The 16,312-nt window shown below is 46.9% G+C and overlaps 1 protein-coding gene across 1 annotated transcript; it reads right to left on the bottom strand.

Moving 5' to 3' along the window:
- Positions 1-162: 162 nt before the first annotated feature.
- On the bottom strand, positions 163-3,417 carry LOC125539324 (E3 ubiquitin-protein ligase At1g63170). The gene is made up of 5 exons (XM_048702755.2): positions 2,786-3,417; positions 1,872-1,991; positions 1,643-1,775; positions 1,290-1,454; positions 163-594 (listed from the first exon to the last, which is right to left on the bottom strand). The coding sequence occupies exons 1-5, from the start codon at positions 3,319-3,321 to the stop codon at positions 418-420; spliced, it is 1,131 nt and encodes a 376-aa protein (XP_048558712.2). The 5' UTR covers positions 3,322-3,417; the 3' UTR covers positions 163-417.
- Positions 3,418-16,312: the final 12,895 nt, after the last annotated feature.

Genomic DNA, 16,312 nt, shown 5'->3' with positions numbered 1-16,312 from the left:
GATATAAGAGTACCAGTCAAGAAAAGCAATGCTGGAGGAGAACCGCATATAAGTTACCACACGAGATGCATCATTGAGCAAACCAATTTACAGCCCGGAATTATATCCCTGGCCTCTTTCATCAGCTGTAAAAAATCAACCAAGAATTTTGCAAGCCCGATGTGACACAAACAGGTAGGAGGATATAGTATGAATCGCTCAAACATAATTATACAGCCCACTGGGTAACTAAGCATATAGTCCGAACTGCAGAGATACACCCCAGAACTAATTCTGTAATATGGACAGCACTTTAGTCACCTTTAAGACATGACATGGTTGACACTATCAGCACATTTGGGATACAAAAATTTACACCACATTAGCGAGGACTCAGGCGTGAGGTTGGAACCGATGGCATTCTCAAGTTGGATACATTTATACTTCCTCGCTTCCGCTGCTGCTGCCGCCCTTCCGGATACTGAACTTGCACAGGGGGCATGTTGCGTTGATGTGCAGCCACTTGTCGATGCAGGCACAGTGGAAATGGTGGCCACAAGGGAGTTCACGCAGCTCTGCACCATCGTCGTATGCTGAAATGCAAATGCAGCACTCCTGCATTGACAAGGTGAACAATGAATGGATGAATTATCAGAGTAATATCATAAAGCGCCACCTATGCTAACAATACAGCATGGTGCATAGACTTCATAAAATTCTTATGCAACAACTGGCTTATATAGGTTGGCAGCATTGGCTGCAATAAATGTTCCTGCCGGGAGTTGGAAGATAAACCAGGTAGCGCAATAACAGAAAAGTAGTGCGGAAAACAATGTTATATCCTGGAGTGCACAGGTTTTAGTTCCTGCCGGGAGTTGGAAGATAAACCAGGTAGCGCAATAACAGAAAAGTAGTGCGGAAAACAATGTTATATCCTGGAGTGCACAGGTTTTACAGAAGCATGAATGCAGAGTTCCCTATCATGAGCCATACAACAAGCAAATGGTTTAATGCTCGTAATTCTTACCGATGAAGACTAAACTTAAGTCATGCATGGGCTAACATATTTTCCCAAACCAATAACTAAGTGCACCAAAGCCAAGTATTTCATTAGTATGAGCTGACCAAAACAGAATAATGGTTTTATTCCATCCCATTGACTGGACATGATTCAGTCATGATGAATGATGAACGAACAATACTACATGAGATGGTCCAAAGTATAATCGAACAGGTTCAGAGGTGCAGCAACTCATGCATTGTTAGGGCCAAGACATGCATGACCAAAAGATGAGGACATGAAAACTTACTGCATCTTCAGCTGCAAGTGCTTTCTCTATAGGTTGGTTGGTGCCACACTCTATCATTATTCCACCAGAAGACTCAGTGGCATCAGCAGAATCCTTTTCAGGTTCATCCACCCTACGGAATTTGTATTTCGGAATTTGCCGAATGTCATCTTCAGATGCTCCTTCCTGATTTTGATAGTATGGCAAAGAAAGGTTAACTAATTGCAAGACTGGCATACGAGTGTTAACTGCTCACAGTTAAATCTGTAGGAGAATCAACAGTATGACACAGAACTGGATCCGTTGTTCTAGATTATATACGTAGCAAGCATCTATAATTGTATCACCGTATTTTACATACTTGAAAGCCATACCTGATCAGAGACAGCATACAGAATTGCTATAATGCAAGGGAGGCAGCAACAAACGGCAATACCAATAATGCAAGCCAGAGCGACACAGAAAACAACAAAGAACACATCAAACGCCAGAAAGACTATGCAAAGCCTGCAAAGCAAGACATAACAAAAACATGTTTATGATACCGAACAGAAGAAATAAGGAAAGTTGAAAAGTGGGATATCACTTCAAACATATATGTACCAGTATAGTTGAGGTGCATCACGGATAACCTCTTCACCCCCGGCAGATATCCAGTAAAATCCAATTATCCACCATATGAAGGAGAACATTGTATTCGCAGACTCCAGATGCTTTGCCAAACTGCCAGAGTAAACCACAATGATATAATCAGGTACAACTGAACAAGACATAATGGAAATATTGCATGCTGACACATGAACACTCGTATATGGAATCACATGATGACTATTTAAATAGACACATCATGAATACACCACCAATGTGACACTAATAATCACTGCATGTTTTAACGAGCAGAAGAAAGAGGGAGACATACAAAACGTGTCATAAAAACAAGGAAGAGAAACTTATGCCAGCATGATCGCGGATAGTAAAATATAATGCTATTATCAAGAGCACAACACTAGAATCTTTGAACCCCCTTCGGTAGCAGAAGTACACCTAAACAAGATGAACGGGACATAACAGACCAAACTAAACTTCACAACTGTATTTAGAACTCTGTACCATGAATCCACTCCACCTTCCTTGCTTCAGCCACATTTTTTATTCAGCACTGAAAATTGCAGATTAAGAAACCATCCATGGAACCTACAAACATACTGTTGCAGGACTATAACTTTTGGGGGTAGAGAACTGTATAATACTGACACGGCTTTTATGCAATGGTCTGTCTTTCCTTGTAGAATGGCGCACAGGCACTATATCAATCAAAGTTTCTTTTTTTGCGGGTGTATATCAATCAAAGTTATCACTACCGCGGCTATGGGCTACTTGACGAAAAATCAATTTTAGGAATTAAACTTTCATAAACCGGTTTCGCTGAACTTTCGAGGTAACTTGAAACAACCAGGGTTGTGCCTAAACAGCTTAGAAATGTCCACTACTCCTACTTGTCAAATCCCTCCAATTACCTGACGTAATCGGTGTCGCGACCACGAAGATGGTGCTCGCTGGCATCCTCGTCGCTGGACGAGGACGAGCCGTCGCTGCCCCTCTCCTCGTCGGCGGGTGCTGGGGCCCCGCCGCGCTGGCTTCGGCGCATCCGGTACTCGACGGCGACGCAGACCATGTGGACGACGCACTGCAGGGCGTAGCCGGCGACCCAGGTCCGGAGCGGCATGGGGGATTTCTCGTTGCGGCTGAGCACGAGCACGACGGCGGCGACGGTGATGAAGGAGATGTTCCAGAGGAGATCGAGCGCCACGACGGGGCGGGAGTAGGCCCAGTCCGCCTGCCGCTCCTCGAGGTGCTCGGCCGCCGCCTCCCGCACGAGCATCGACGGCTCCCGCATCGCCCGCCGCCCGCTGCGGCGCAGCAGGCGCGCGGCGCCGCGCAGCGACGGCCGGCGGAGCGCGTTGCCCCGGCGCTGGCCCCCGCCGCCGGCGCCGCCGCCGCCGCCGAGCAGCGGCGCCGAGTCAAGGAGAGCGTCGCCGCGGCTGCTGGACATCGGGGGAGGGAGGCCTGCGAGATCGAGAGAGGGGAAGAAGTCTATTTCCACGGGGGGAGGGAATTGGGATGGGTTGGAGACTGGAAGAGTCCTTTCTCGTTTTTCCCCCTTTTCCTCCCCCGGTTCTATGATGGGGAATGCGGGTTGGACCAGCTGTGGTTGATGATGTCACATTGCAGGCAGTTCGCTGCCGACGAAAAAAAATGGATAATGTACTCGTCCAGTATTGCAATTTGTGATTTATTTTCACCTGGTTATTACTACCTCCGCAAGGAAATATAAGAGCGATTTGATCTATGCGCTCCTCTCCATAAATAAATATAAGAGTGTATACTAGTAGATCATTATTTCTTTATAGAGGGAGTACACATTAAGTTTATGGTGTTCACATTGACTCCCCCTGCGCCACCTCTCCTCTAGGGACACGCCGGAATCCCCTTGTCGCGTTGTCGTGTCCCCCCATCCCACCTTCCCTCCTGTCTCGCCGCTGCTCGAGGGGCCGCCGGCGAAGGCCGTGTGCGCTCCGGGGAAAGTGGCGCGTGGGGCGCATCTGGATCCTCGTGTTCGTTTCCTCGTCAGAGGAGGGCAACACGCTGTGCTGGATCTGGAAACTCGGAGGCGGGCGGGCGGGGGCGGCGGCTTCCCTTTAGCGTGGAGGTGGCAGCTCGGGTGTCAGTCGTGGCGCAAGGTGGAGCTAGGGCTACGTGGTTGGCCTAAGGCTGGGTGGCGACGATACGGGCCCCGATCTGGGCCAGCACGTATGGGGTGGAAGCTCGATTCTTTGTCGGCGGCCATGCCTAGGCGCGACACCTTTCGTCGCATCCCCCTCACAAGGTGGGCGTCAGTGGCTCCTACACTACGTTGGTGGTTGCTCCGGTGCCCAGATCTGGGTCATGCGGGTCTCCACCCCACGAGGGTGGTGGTGGTGTGACCGTGGTCGTTCCAGCTAGTGGTGGCAGTGGTGTGGTGTTTGGCGTTGTGGCGGTGCAGGTCTCCAGGTGTGTTATAATTCTCAGTTATCGGACGCTTCCCATGGGAGGGCGCTGTGGCAAATCGAGTGTAAACCCTACTCCAACCGGAGCCAGCGATGATGACTCCTATGGGGTCCGTAATCCTCTTTGGAGGCTGATACGTCCATTTTGCATCATGTTTCTTACCGTTATTTATAATGTTTTTATCCATAATAATGCTTTTTGGAGTAATTCTAATACTTTTTCTCTCATAATTTACAAGGAACACACCAAGAGGGAGAATTCCGGCAGCTAGAAATCTGGACCTGGAAAAGCTACGTCAGGCCACCTATTCTGCACAGCTCCAAATGATTTGAAACTTTACAGAGATTTTTTATGGATTATTTGATAAATACTGGAGCCAATAAACACCAGAGAAGGGCCACCAGGTGAGAACAACCCTGAAAGTGCGTTATATCGACTAGAGGGGGGGTGAATAGGCGATTTTTATGAAAGTCTTCAAAACGTGAAAGTTATGAAGACAAACGATAGAAATAAACCTATTACCATGCAGCGGAAGGTAGACTACACTAGGCAAACCATAGTCAAGTATTCAATGGAGTGAAAGCACAATGACTAATAGCAGCAATGTAGTAAGGATCATGTAGGAAGATATTATGAAGCCAAACAGAACACGCAGTCACTCAGTGAAGATAAAAGATAGTGCAATCATACAATGACTTCATAAGGACCAACAGTAAGTAAAGGGAAGGAAAGGATGAAACCAGCGACACGTTGAAGACAATGATTTGTTGGACCAGTTCCAGTTGCTGTGACAACTGTACGTCTGGTTAGGGCGGCTAGGTATTTAAACCTGAGGACACACAGTCCCGGACACCCAGTCCTGAACACGCAGCTCAGGACACCTAGTCCTCACCGTATTTCCCTTGAGCTAAGGTCACACAGACCTCGCCCAATCACTCTGGTAAGTCTTCAAGGTAGACTCCCAAACCTTCACAGACTTCGTTCACCGGCGATCCACAATGTCTCTTGGATGCTCAGAACGCGACGCCTAACCGGCTGGAGGATTCACAATCCTCAAGTGTAATAAGTCTTCAGATCACACAGACAAGAAGACTTAAGTGATGCCTAATTCTCTTTGGCTCTGGGTGGTTAGGGCTTTATCCTCGCAAGGAATTCTCTCTCAAAGGCTTCGAGGTGGGTTGCTCTCGAACGACAAAAGCCGTACACTAACTCTGAGCAGACAACCATTTATGGTTGTAGGGGGTGGGCTATTTATAGCCACTAGGCAACCCGACCTGATTCGTCCGAAATGACCCTGGGTCGCTAAGGAACTGACACGTGTTCCAACGGTCAGATTTCAAACTCACACGGCAACTTTACTTGGGCTACAAGCAAAGCTGGCTTGTCCGACTCTGGACAAGATTCGCTCTCATAGTCTTCACTCGAAGACATAGGTTTTGGTTAGGCATCACTTCAGTCATTCTGACTGGTTCTCTTGGACCCCACTTAACAGTACGGTGGTTCCTATGACTCAACAAAGAAGAAAAAGAACTACGAAAGATCTAAGTCTTCGAGCTCCATAGGCTTCATGCGATGTCTTCTCTTGTCATAGTCTTCAATGTGAATATCTTCATATACCACCTTTGACATCAATGTCTTCATACATTTTTAGGGGTCATCTCTGGTAGGAAAACCGAATCAATGAGGGACTTCTACCTGTGTTATCCTGCAATTCTCACAAACACATTAGTCCCTCAACTAGGTTTGTCGTCAATACTCCAAAACCAACTAGGGGTGGCACTAGATGCACTTACAATCTCCCCCTTTTTGGTGATTGATGACAAACTAGTTGAGGTTTTCAACGGGGAATATAATATGTGAAATTGTAAAGGATAAGGAATTGTCTTCATAAGTTGCAAGGGCTCCCCCTGAAGATGTGCATATAAGTAATTTGCTTTTGGAATGCAAATGCACATGGCAGGTTGTGCTTGTGGAGATCCTCTTCAACTTATGATGACAATCCACTATGCATGTGAAGGTATGTGAAGATAATGACATGCATAATGGAAAATGGACGTCTGCAGAATGATCTAAGTGTGGAATTTATCGTCGCACATGCGGAATTTATCATCGCATCGCGAGGTGGCAAATAAGTAGCAGACGACCATCGAGTTTAAGTGTTACAACTCAAAGAACCAAATGTATCAAAACGAGAGTTGTAAACACGAAGGAAAATATGAAGCACCCGCCCATATGGACCCGCTTGAAGACTATCAAACTCATATGCTTATCCCCCTTTTGTCAGTAAGGACTAAAAAGGTTTGAAGACATAGAGCATCTACTCGTTCCCATGAAGAGTAGGTGAAGCGGCAAGGTCGTCGGTGGTGTTCGGCGGTGCAGAAGAACTTGGAGCAGTGTCAAAGTGTGCTGAAGGAGGTGGCGGTGAAGTAGCATCGTCTTCATCCTCGATCACTCTGGCATTCACAGTTGCAACAGAGGAAGAGAACTCAGAATCTTCAAGAGATGGAGTTCGTCGCAGCACTGCCCTTCGAGGAGGTGTGGAGTCAAACTTGAAGCGCTCAGAGAAGCCATCCTCTTGAAGATCATCTTCAGAGCACATCAGCGTCAGCCCTTTCCATGTGCGTCGAGAGGTTTCATGGGCAACAAAGGCATTCTTGGTGGCAAGATTGCGAATGCGATTAATATCCACCAAGAGGCTTTGCATCTGACGCTTCAGCCAGTCATGATGCTTATCCTGTTTCTGATGAAGAACCACAAGAAGCTCTCGGTCATTGAGAACACGAGTGCGCTTCTTGGGTCGTTGGGCAATTGTGCTATCAGTGGCTTCAGTGAGAGCAGGATGCGGTGCACGTGTAGTGCCAGCCAAAGGATACACACGAGTGACTGCTTCAACTCCTTCAATGTTCTGAGAAAAACTTTGATGCTCCGCATTCTGAAGACTTAGAGGTTCCTTGGCAGACTCAGGATAGATGGCTTCAATAGACATATCCACATCAGGCAGAAAGATCCGATGATTGCGAGCAGATGGCTGATATGAGATAGCGGAGTGAAGTTTGATCAGCCGCATTACCCATGGGGCGTAGAACTTCAAGCCAAACAGATCAGAGCCTGATGCAACAAGTTGGCGAATGAAGAAGTCATGTGCATTGAAGCATTTGCCATGAAGAATATAGAAGACCAAAGTCTTCATTGCACCTTCCAGCTTGGCATGTGGAGAGTGCCCTTTGATGGGCCAGAGAGTTCGCCTTATGATGTGATAAATAGTCCTTGGCAGATACTCTAGGTCTTCAACAAAGAACTCTTTGGGATATGCAGCATCTTAGGGCAATGGCTTCATCATACTGAGCATCTGACTCATGTTAGGTTCAGGCTTCTGAAAGATGCTCTCCACAGCTTCACTGTGAAGTTGACAGCCAGATTCATAGAGATCGCCAGGAGTGGGTAGACCAGTGAGCTCAATTATGTCAAAGGCTTTGGCTTCGTGATGAACGTTTCCTGTCATCCACTCCAGGACCCAAGTCTTCGGATCTCTGTTATACCCGCGGATGTGAAGTGTGGCATAGAATTGGAGCAGCAACTCTTCATTTCAATGCTCTTGGTCAGTGACGAACGGCGGCAATCCAACCTCTTTGAAGCAATCCAGAGCTTCTTCCAGACAAGGCAGACCAGCTATTGCTTCAATGTCAAGACGCTTGTGTGGGAAGATGCGACCTTGATTGTATAGAATGCAGGAGTAATAGCTTCGCTGCGGATAGCTCCAGAACCGATCAGATGATATTCTTTCCCTTGAGTAGGGGTTCCTGGAGCTATTGAAGAATGTGTTGTCTGCTCTGAAGCCATTGATATTGAAGGATCCAGGTGCTGATGCAGGACCTGGGAACCTGGGCAATCTTGGGATTGGCTTCTGTACCTGAGGCCTGTGCTCAACATGATAGTCGAACTGAGGACCGGCAATAGGCGCAGGAACAGAAGCAGTGGGATCAGTGGCTTCGCTGACTTCTGGTGCTTGGGTTGGTGGAGGCTCCACATTAGCTTCAGCCATGACAGCGTCAGTGGCTTCAGTGGTGTTGGTGGTGGCAGCCTCAAGATTTTCAACCTCCACTTAACGAGCTGGAGGGTCGGTCACAGTCACGTTCTCCTCGAGAACCGCTTCTTGGTGGGACAGGGGAGTAGCAGCTTGTGGGGCTTCTTCTTCATCAGCTGATGCAGCCGGAATGTCTTCAGCAGCTTTAGCTTCAGACCCAGAGACTGGAGGCCTTGGTCCTTTGCGAAGCCTGTGCAACGCTGGCGACGCCTGTGTAGTTGGAGTTGGCTGGGCCTCAAAGTCTTCTTCCTCTTGTGGGCGATCAGCCCATGAAGCATCCTGAGCAATTGGCGTCAGAGGACGACCAATGCTGATGAGTTCGCTGTGCTCGAGCTGAGGAAGGACTGCATCATCTTCAATATGGTCATGGTGACCAATGTCTTCAGCAGCGATGGGATCAGCTGCTGGAAAGTCTTCAGCTTCATGAGCCTCTGTGAAAGCAGGCTCATGGATAGTCAGTTGACGTTCTTGCGGTTCAGCGTCAAGACGAACCATGGAAATGGGTTCAACAATCAAAGGCTCTGTGGGAGCAGCCCGTTCTTTCTTGGTCTTCCTCTTCTTCTTGGAGGGGGCAGTAGGAGAGGCTTCAGGATGTTTCCTCTTCCTGGCTTTAGCCTCAGCAGTCCTCGTCTTCTTCAGCTCTGAAGCGGTTGACCAGGATTTTGGCTTCGAGCCAGTCATGCTGGTTGGGAAGACAATGGGATCTGCTTCCTACCTTGGTGCGAGAGGTTCGGCCACAATGGGCTTCTTCTTATGCTTAGCAGCCATTCTGGGATCAATGCCCGGACGCCCAAGGGCCTTACGCTTCTCAGCTTCGTTGTAGCCTTGCACACACTTGTCAGCCAGGCTCTTCATGCGCTCCCGAGAACCTTGAGCTTCTGCGCGTTTCTTGAGAAAGGCTTCTTTGAGCTCGTGCAGCATAATCTTGAAGTTTTTCACCTCTTGCACGCTAAGCTTGGCCATATGCTTCTTGAACTGAGCCTTTTCATAGTCAATATTTTGCTTCAGTTCGACGATGCGCTGAGCGAGAGCTAGCTCTGAAGCAATGGCGCCATGAAAGGCGACACCGAGGCCAATGGGTAATTGCAGATCCTCGAAGCTGATGTTTGGCGTGTCAAACCACTCATCAATGAAGTTGTGGATGATTGTCACGTCAAAGAGAGGCAGATCATTGAAGATTTATGCTTCTTCTTTGCTCTTGATGAGTTGCTCAAGAGCGCCATCTGCAAGATCTTCATCACTGGACAGATCAATGGCATCGTTGCGCAGAATGGCAGCAGCTGTCAGTTCTTGGCCGGTGTGTGGCAGAGGCATCTTGACCTTCTGGGGCTTGGAGATGCGTGACAAATCTTCAGACTGCACACTGTCTTCAGGAGGTGCAGTTGCCAGTGGCTTCGCCCGTGAGATTTTTGGTGCAGAGTCCGGCTTTGAAGCTTTTGGCTGCTTCGGCTTCTTTGGCTTCGGCGCTGCAGGCGCTTCATCTGATTCAGCGTCATCTGCAGGCTCATTTACAGCTGTCCCTTGAACCACTATGTGGGTGATGAGACCTTCAAGGTTGTAGAAGGGCCCAAGAAGATTGGGTTCAGCTTCGCGAGTTCCATCGGCACGGGGAGCAGAGGGACCAGGGTTGAAATCTAATCCCAAAGACTTCTTGTTCTGCTTCGCTGAGTTCTGGGCAAACTGGAAATTGCGCTTGAACAGATTGTCGTCACGACACAATAGCAGGGACGATGGGTCAGCATCCGCAGGCTCTGGTCCACGGACCATGCAGGGATAGAAGCCTTGTTCAATGGCTTCATCTCTGGTCCTGGGTTGAAGATTTTTGTAGAGGATGTCTCCGCATGGTCGCTTGATGGCATTCTTTTCAGCATATTCCTTGGTCACAAATCTGTACTTGAACCACTGTTCTGCCCAATAGCGTCGAATCCATTGGATTCGTGTCTTGCGCTGATTGTAATCCTCTTCAGGATCTGTCTTGTACAGCTCTGAGAGGTCATCGGGCAGATCTCTTGATGTTTCTCCTCGATGCTTTCTGCCACCCTTCCTTGCTGATTTCTCTGAAGCCATGAACTTTAAACTGAAAGGCTTCAATACGTTCAAAGGCTTCAAAGGTTTTCGCTTGCTGGACAAACAGGAACTGGCTTCGGGAGAATTTATGTAATGCTGTAAGTATTCTGCAAATGAATGCAGACTATGAGAACCAAGGGATTCTCCCACGGACATGTACCTGTGACAGCATTAAGGTGCGAGGGAAGGGGAAGAGGTCATATGCATTCTCAGAAGATTTTGAAGATAAATCAGTTTAGAAGACATTGACCTCATCGTGCAAATACATTCACTCATAGATAAGGAGTTGGTTCCAGATTTGTACGAATCCATGGATCAGTACAAGTGAGGAATCTAACTACTTTGTGAAATACAAGTGAATATACTAGGCATATTATGAGATGCAGTATGTAAGAGATCCAACTTGTGTGAACAGAAACTGCTTGTGGTGGAAAGTGACGAAGCTATAGGATCAAGGGGGCTGTAAAAAGGAAGTTTTATTTACCACACGAAGAACTGCTAGACGGAGTGGAAGAGGAGGCCGAGCAGTTCGATCGTCCATGCCCTAACTTGGCGACGGAGGACACCTACGGCGACGGCGGAGAAGACGATGTCCGCGGTCGGCGTGAAGACGGCGTTGGAGAGGTTGCGGCAGCGAAGCGCTTCGTCGCCGACGTCGTCGAGGGCTAGCGGTGGCGCTAGGGTTCGTGTGAGAGTGGAAGAAGAGATAATGACTGCTGTGAGGTGTGTATTTATAGGTACAGGGGCGGCACTGCGTTATTACACAGGTGCCCCTGGCGATTCACATCTGAGGAACACGTGGCCATCATGCAGCATATCGGGGGTTGTTCCACGTCCCACGCATGCCTGATTGTCGGGTGGTTGTTCCCACTTCTCTGGGTTTCAGGTGAAGGAATGAGCATTTAAAACGGACTTAATGTTTGTCTCTGTATCTTCTGCTGACAAGGACGCAGAGAAGACATTCGACAGTTTCAATAGAATGCATATGACTTGGAGAGATAGAGTTTGAGATAGAAAGCATAGAGAGGTTAGGGCAGCCCTCGGCCCGATCATCCAATTCGCTCCGACGATCCAGGCATGGTTCAGTAGTCAAAGCAACTTCGTCACTTTCGTGTACCCATCGGACGGCAGCCCTCCGATCACATTCACTTAGTTCAAAAGATTCAATAAGAAGACATAGCTATAAGTGAATGTTGTAGAGGACAGAACACTAGTATATATATATAATCAACATAGTGAGGATAATCATGAAGACATGTTGAGATTGAAGCCAAACCAAATGTGAAGACATGGCAAATGTAACGCCATGAGTGAAACACTTCAAATAGAACCTTTGGTGGTGCCGTTACCCACCATATAGGAAGTATTAGACCCAGACACGGCGCACAATTATCGTGGTGCTCCGAAGTCAAATTCCACATTAATGTATTCACACTTAGAATGTATGTCTTCATTGATTGAGGATATACTTTACTTCATGTGTTGCACATCTAAGTCATCAATATGCATAAGTGTTAGGATGTGTGCCTGATCACAGGACATTTGAGGATTCCAGGATATTTAGCTCACACCGTAACTTGCAAAATCTCTTCTCATCCAAGGGCTTGGTGAAGATATCTGCCAATTGCTCTTCAGTGTTGACGTGTATGATATCAATATCTTCCTTCACAACATGATCTCTGATAAAGTGATGACGAATTTCAATGTGCTTTGTCTTCGAGTGCTGAACTGGGTTGTTGGCAATCTTGATGGCGCTTTCATTGTTGCAGTAGAGTGGCACTTGCTTCAGATGAATGCCATAGTCCTTGAGTGTTTGTTTCATCCACAGAAGCTGAGCGCAGCAAGATCCAGCAGCAATGTATTCAGATTCAACAGTGGAGAGAGATACACAGTTCTGCTTCTTTGAAGACCAACATACAAGTGATCGTCCCAGAAAGTGACATGTGCCTGATGTAGACTTGCGATCCACTTTGTCACCAGCATAATCAGCATCCGAGAATCCAACCAGATCAAACTCTGAGCCCTTTGGATACCATAATCCTAGAGTTGGGGTGTGAGCCAAATATCGAAGAATTCGCTTCACAGCTAAGTGATGCGACTCCTTTGATGTCGCTTGGAATCGAGCACACATGCAAACACTAAGCATAATATCTGGCCTAGATGCACATAGATAAAGCAAAGAACCAATCATGGAGTGGTATACCTTTTGGTCGAACTCTTTACCATTGTCGTCAGGACCCAGATGATGCTTGGCTGGCATTGGCGTCGTGAAGCCTTTGCAGTCTTGCATACCGAACTTCTTCAGGCAATCTTTGAGATATGAAGATACTTCTCTTGAGATATGAAGATGTCGTTGCGTTGCTGTCGTATTTGAAGACCGAGGAAGAACTTCAGCTCTCCCATCATGGACATCTGATATTGCTCTTGCATCATATATCCAAACTCTTTACTGTACTTCTGATTGGTGCAGCCGAAGATAATGTCATCCACATATATTTGGCACACAAACAGTTCACCATCATATGTCTTCATGAAGAGAGTGGGGTCGAGGGAACTAGGTATGAAGCCTTTGCTCTTCAGGAAGTATTTGAGTGTGTCATACCAGGCCCGAGGGGCTTGTTTGAGGCCATACAGTGCCTTGTTGAGCTTGTATACCATGTCAGGATGTTTTGGATCTTCAAAGCCAGGCGGTTGCGCAACATATACTTCTTCTTCAATCTTGCCATTGAGAAAGGCGCTCTTCACATCCATTTGATATAGAAGTATATTATGATGATTTGCATAGGCCAGCAGTATGCGTATGGCTTCAAGTCTAGCCACAGGAGCAAATGTTTCATCGAAGTCAATGCCTTCCACTTGAGTATATCCTTGAGCAACGAGACGAGCTTTGTTTCTGACAACTTGACCATGCTTATCTTGATTGTTGCGGTATATCCATTTGGTGCCTATTATGTTGTGCTTCCGAGGATCAGGACGCTTAACCAGTTCCCATACATTATTCAGCTCAAACTGTTGAAGCTCTTCTTGCATAGCTTGAATCCATTCAGGTTCCATGAAGGCTTCTTCAACTTTCTTGGGTTCTGTTATTGAGACGAATGCGAAGTGCCCACAGAAATTTGCTAGCTGAGTTGCCCTTGATCGAGTGAGCGGACCGGGTGCATTGATGCTGTCAATTATTCTCTCAATCTGCACTTCATTGGCAACACGAGGATGTACAGGGCGAAGGTTTTGCTCTTGCTGATCATTGTCATTGTTAGTGGGATTGTCTTCAGGCTGAGCATTGTCTTCAGGTTGATCAGGTGCAGAGACGATAAGTTCCTCTTCAGGTTGAGCTTCAGAGGGTATTATTTCTCCGGTTCCCATAAGCTTGATTGATTCGCTGGATGGAACTTCATCTAGCACATTTGGGAGGTGCTCTCTTTGTGAACCGTTAGTCTCATCAAACCGCACATCCACTGTTTCAACCACTTTATAATGAAAGAGATTGAAGACTCTGTAGGGTGCGAATCCTTTCCATATCCAAGCATAAAACCCTCATGTGCTTTTGGTGCAAACTTTGAAGTGTGATGTGGATCCTTGATCCAGCACCTGGCGCCAAATACTCTGAAGTAACTGACATTTGGCTTCTTGCCAGTAAGGAGCTCATAAGATGTCTTGTTCAGAAGCTTGTGAAGATAAACACGATTGATTGTATGGCATGCAGTATCAATGGCTTCAGGCCAGAATTTTCTTGGAGTCTTGTATTCATCAAGCATCGTTCGGGCCATCTCAATGAGTGTTCTGTTCTTGCGTTCGACGACGCATTCTGCTGTGGCGTGTACGGGGCTGAGAATTCATGTGTGATGCCCAAGGTATCAAGATATGTATCAAGGCCGGTGTTCTTGAATTCAGTGCCACTGTCACTTCTGATGTGCTTTATCTTGGTGCCATAGTTGTTCATTGCTCGATTGGCGAAGCGTCTGAAGACATCCTGCACTTCAGTCTTGTAGAGGATTATGTGCACCCAATTATATCTAGAATAATCATCAACAATGACAAAGCCATAGAGACAAGCAGTAGTAGTAAGAGTTGAGTAATGAGTGGGACCGAAAAGATCCATGTGGAGCAGTTCGAAGGGTCGAGTAGTTGTCATGATTGTCTTCGAGGGATGTTTGGCCCTCGTCATCTTTCCTGCTTCACAGGCACCGCATAAGTGATCTTTCTTGAACTTGATGCCCTCGATGCCTATGACATGCTTCTTCTTTGTAAGGGTGTGGAGGTTCCTCATGCCAGCATGCCCTAGCCTCCGATGCCAGAGCCAGCATTCTAAAGCTTTTGCTAGAAGACATACGGCAAGCTGTGGTCCTTCCGAGAAATCTACTACGTACAAATCATCTTTCCGATACCCTTCAAACACTAGAGACTTGTCAGATTCCATTAGTACAAGGCAGCGATATTTTCCAAATATTACGATCATGTTCAAATCGCAAAGCATTGAGACAGACATTAAGTTGAAGCCAAGGGATTCAACAAGCATGCCTTTATCCATGTGTTGATCCTTTGAGATTGCAACTCTACCTAGACCCAGTACCTTACTTTTACCAGTGTCAGCAAATGTGATGTGACTCTTGTCGGATGGACGTAAGGTTGAGTCCATAAGAAGGCTTCTTTTGCCAGTCATGTGATTGGTACACCCACTATCAATAATCCATTCTGAAGACGCTGGTGTCATACCCTACAGTGCAGTTAGGGGGATAGGCTTCACGAAGAGAATTGTGAAGCAAAAACATTTGACGAACCAGTGGGTTATGAAAGCTTAGATCCAGATTAGGACTAATAGGGAGAGTAGCAAGCGATTCAGGAACGAAGTACATAGTAAGACCATTCGGGCATTTGATCTTGCGCCCTACAAGATGTTTAAGGTCCCCAGCAATAGCGTCAGACGATTTTGGTTTTCTGCTGGAGACCTTTCCCTGCAAAAGAGAGTTAAGCTTTCTTAGCCACCCACATCTTCAAGGGTGGCTTAGAAGCAATAAGTCTAAGTGCAGCGTCAGAGAACTTTGGCTTTGGAGCCCTAGCAAAGAGTCTTGCAGGCGGACAATAGTACTCATAAGAATAAGCAGAATAGTTCTTGGTCTTATGAACATGGCGGTTTGATGAACCGCGCTCATATTCATAGGCCTGAGTATGGTTTCCCTACAAAACATTTGCGTTAGTGCGACTCAGGTGAGTCCTCTGTCTGTATGAAGCCTTTGGACCGTATGAAGCCTGTGGTCTGAGGTTTGTCTTCTTCACGTGTGGTGTCATGATGACATTCACAAGAAGATTCTCCAGACACTTTTTCGGAACCCAGATCTTCTTCATAGGCGGTCCATTCCTGCAGTTAGTACCAATGTACCTCGCAAACGCTTCACCATTATGATTCTTAAACAGTTTATAGTTTGCATCAAAGGATTCATCAATGACAATGGGGTTTGCACAAGTGAAGCCAGATAGAGTGGATAGATCTGCTGAAGATTCCTTTGCAGCAACCCATGTGGTTTTGGGGTACTGCTCAGGTTTCCAGTAAGAGCCATCAGCATTCATTTTCCTTACGAACCCAACACCCTCTTTCCTCGGGTTTTGGTTCAAGATCTGCTTTTTGAGGACATCACATAGTGTCTGATGCCCTTTAAGATTTTTGTACATCCCTGTTTCAAGCAATGTCTTCAACCTAGCATTCTCATCAGCAATAGCAGTGGTATCCTCAGCAAAGGGGTTAGTTTCCACATCAACAGTTGAAGATATTGCAACAGTAGCAGCAGTAGAACATTCAGCAACAGAAGTAGTATTATCACGCTCAATGCATTTAAGACATGGTGGTTCA

The sequence above is a fragment of the Triticum urartu genome, chromosome 2A (assembly GCF_056163025.1).
Source record: "Triticum urartu cultivar PI428250 chromosome 2A, HENAU_Tu73, whole genome shotgun sequence".
NCBI classification, from domain to species: Eukaryota; Viridiplantae; Streptophyta; class Magnoliopsida; order Poales; family Poaceae; genus Triticum; species Triticum urartu.
This window is presented reverse-complemented; position numbering and strand designations above follow the sequence as displayed.

Bases quoted from the DNA above. Each gene is read 5' to 3' on its own strand.
- LOC125539324 (XM_048702755.2), bottom strand. From the start codon at position 3,321: ATGTCCAGCAGCCGCGGCGACGCTCTCCTTGACTCGGCGCCGCTGCTC. The intron at 1,992-2,785 runs GTAATTGGAGGG...TTACTCTGGCAG, and splicing joins CGCGACACCGATTACGTCAG to TTTGGCAAAGCATCTGGAGT. The intron at 1,776-1,871 runs GTACATATATGT...CTTGCTTTGCAG, and splicing joins GATGCACCTCAACTATACTG to GCTTTGCATAGTCTTTCTGG.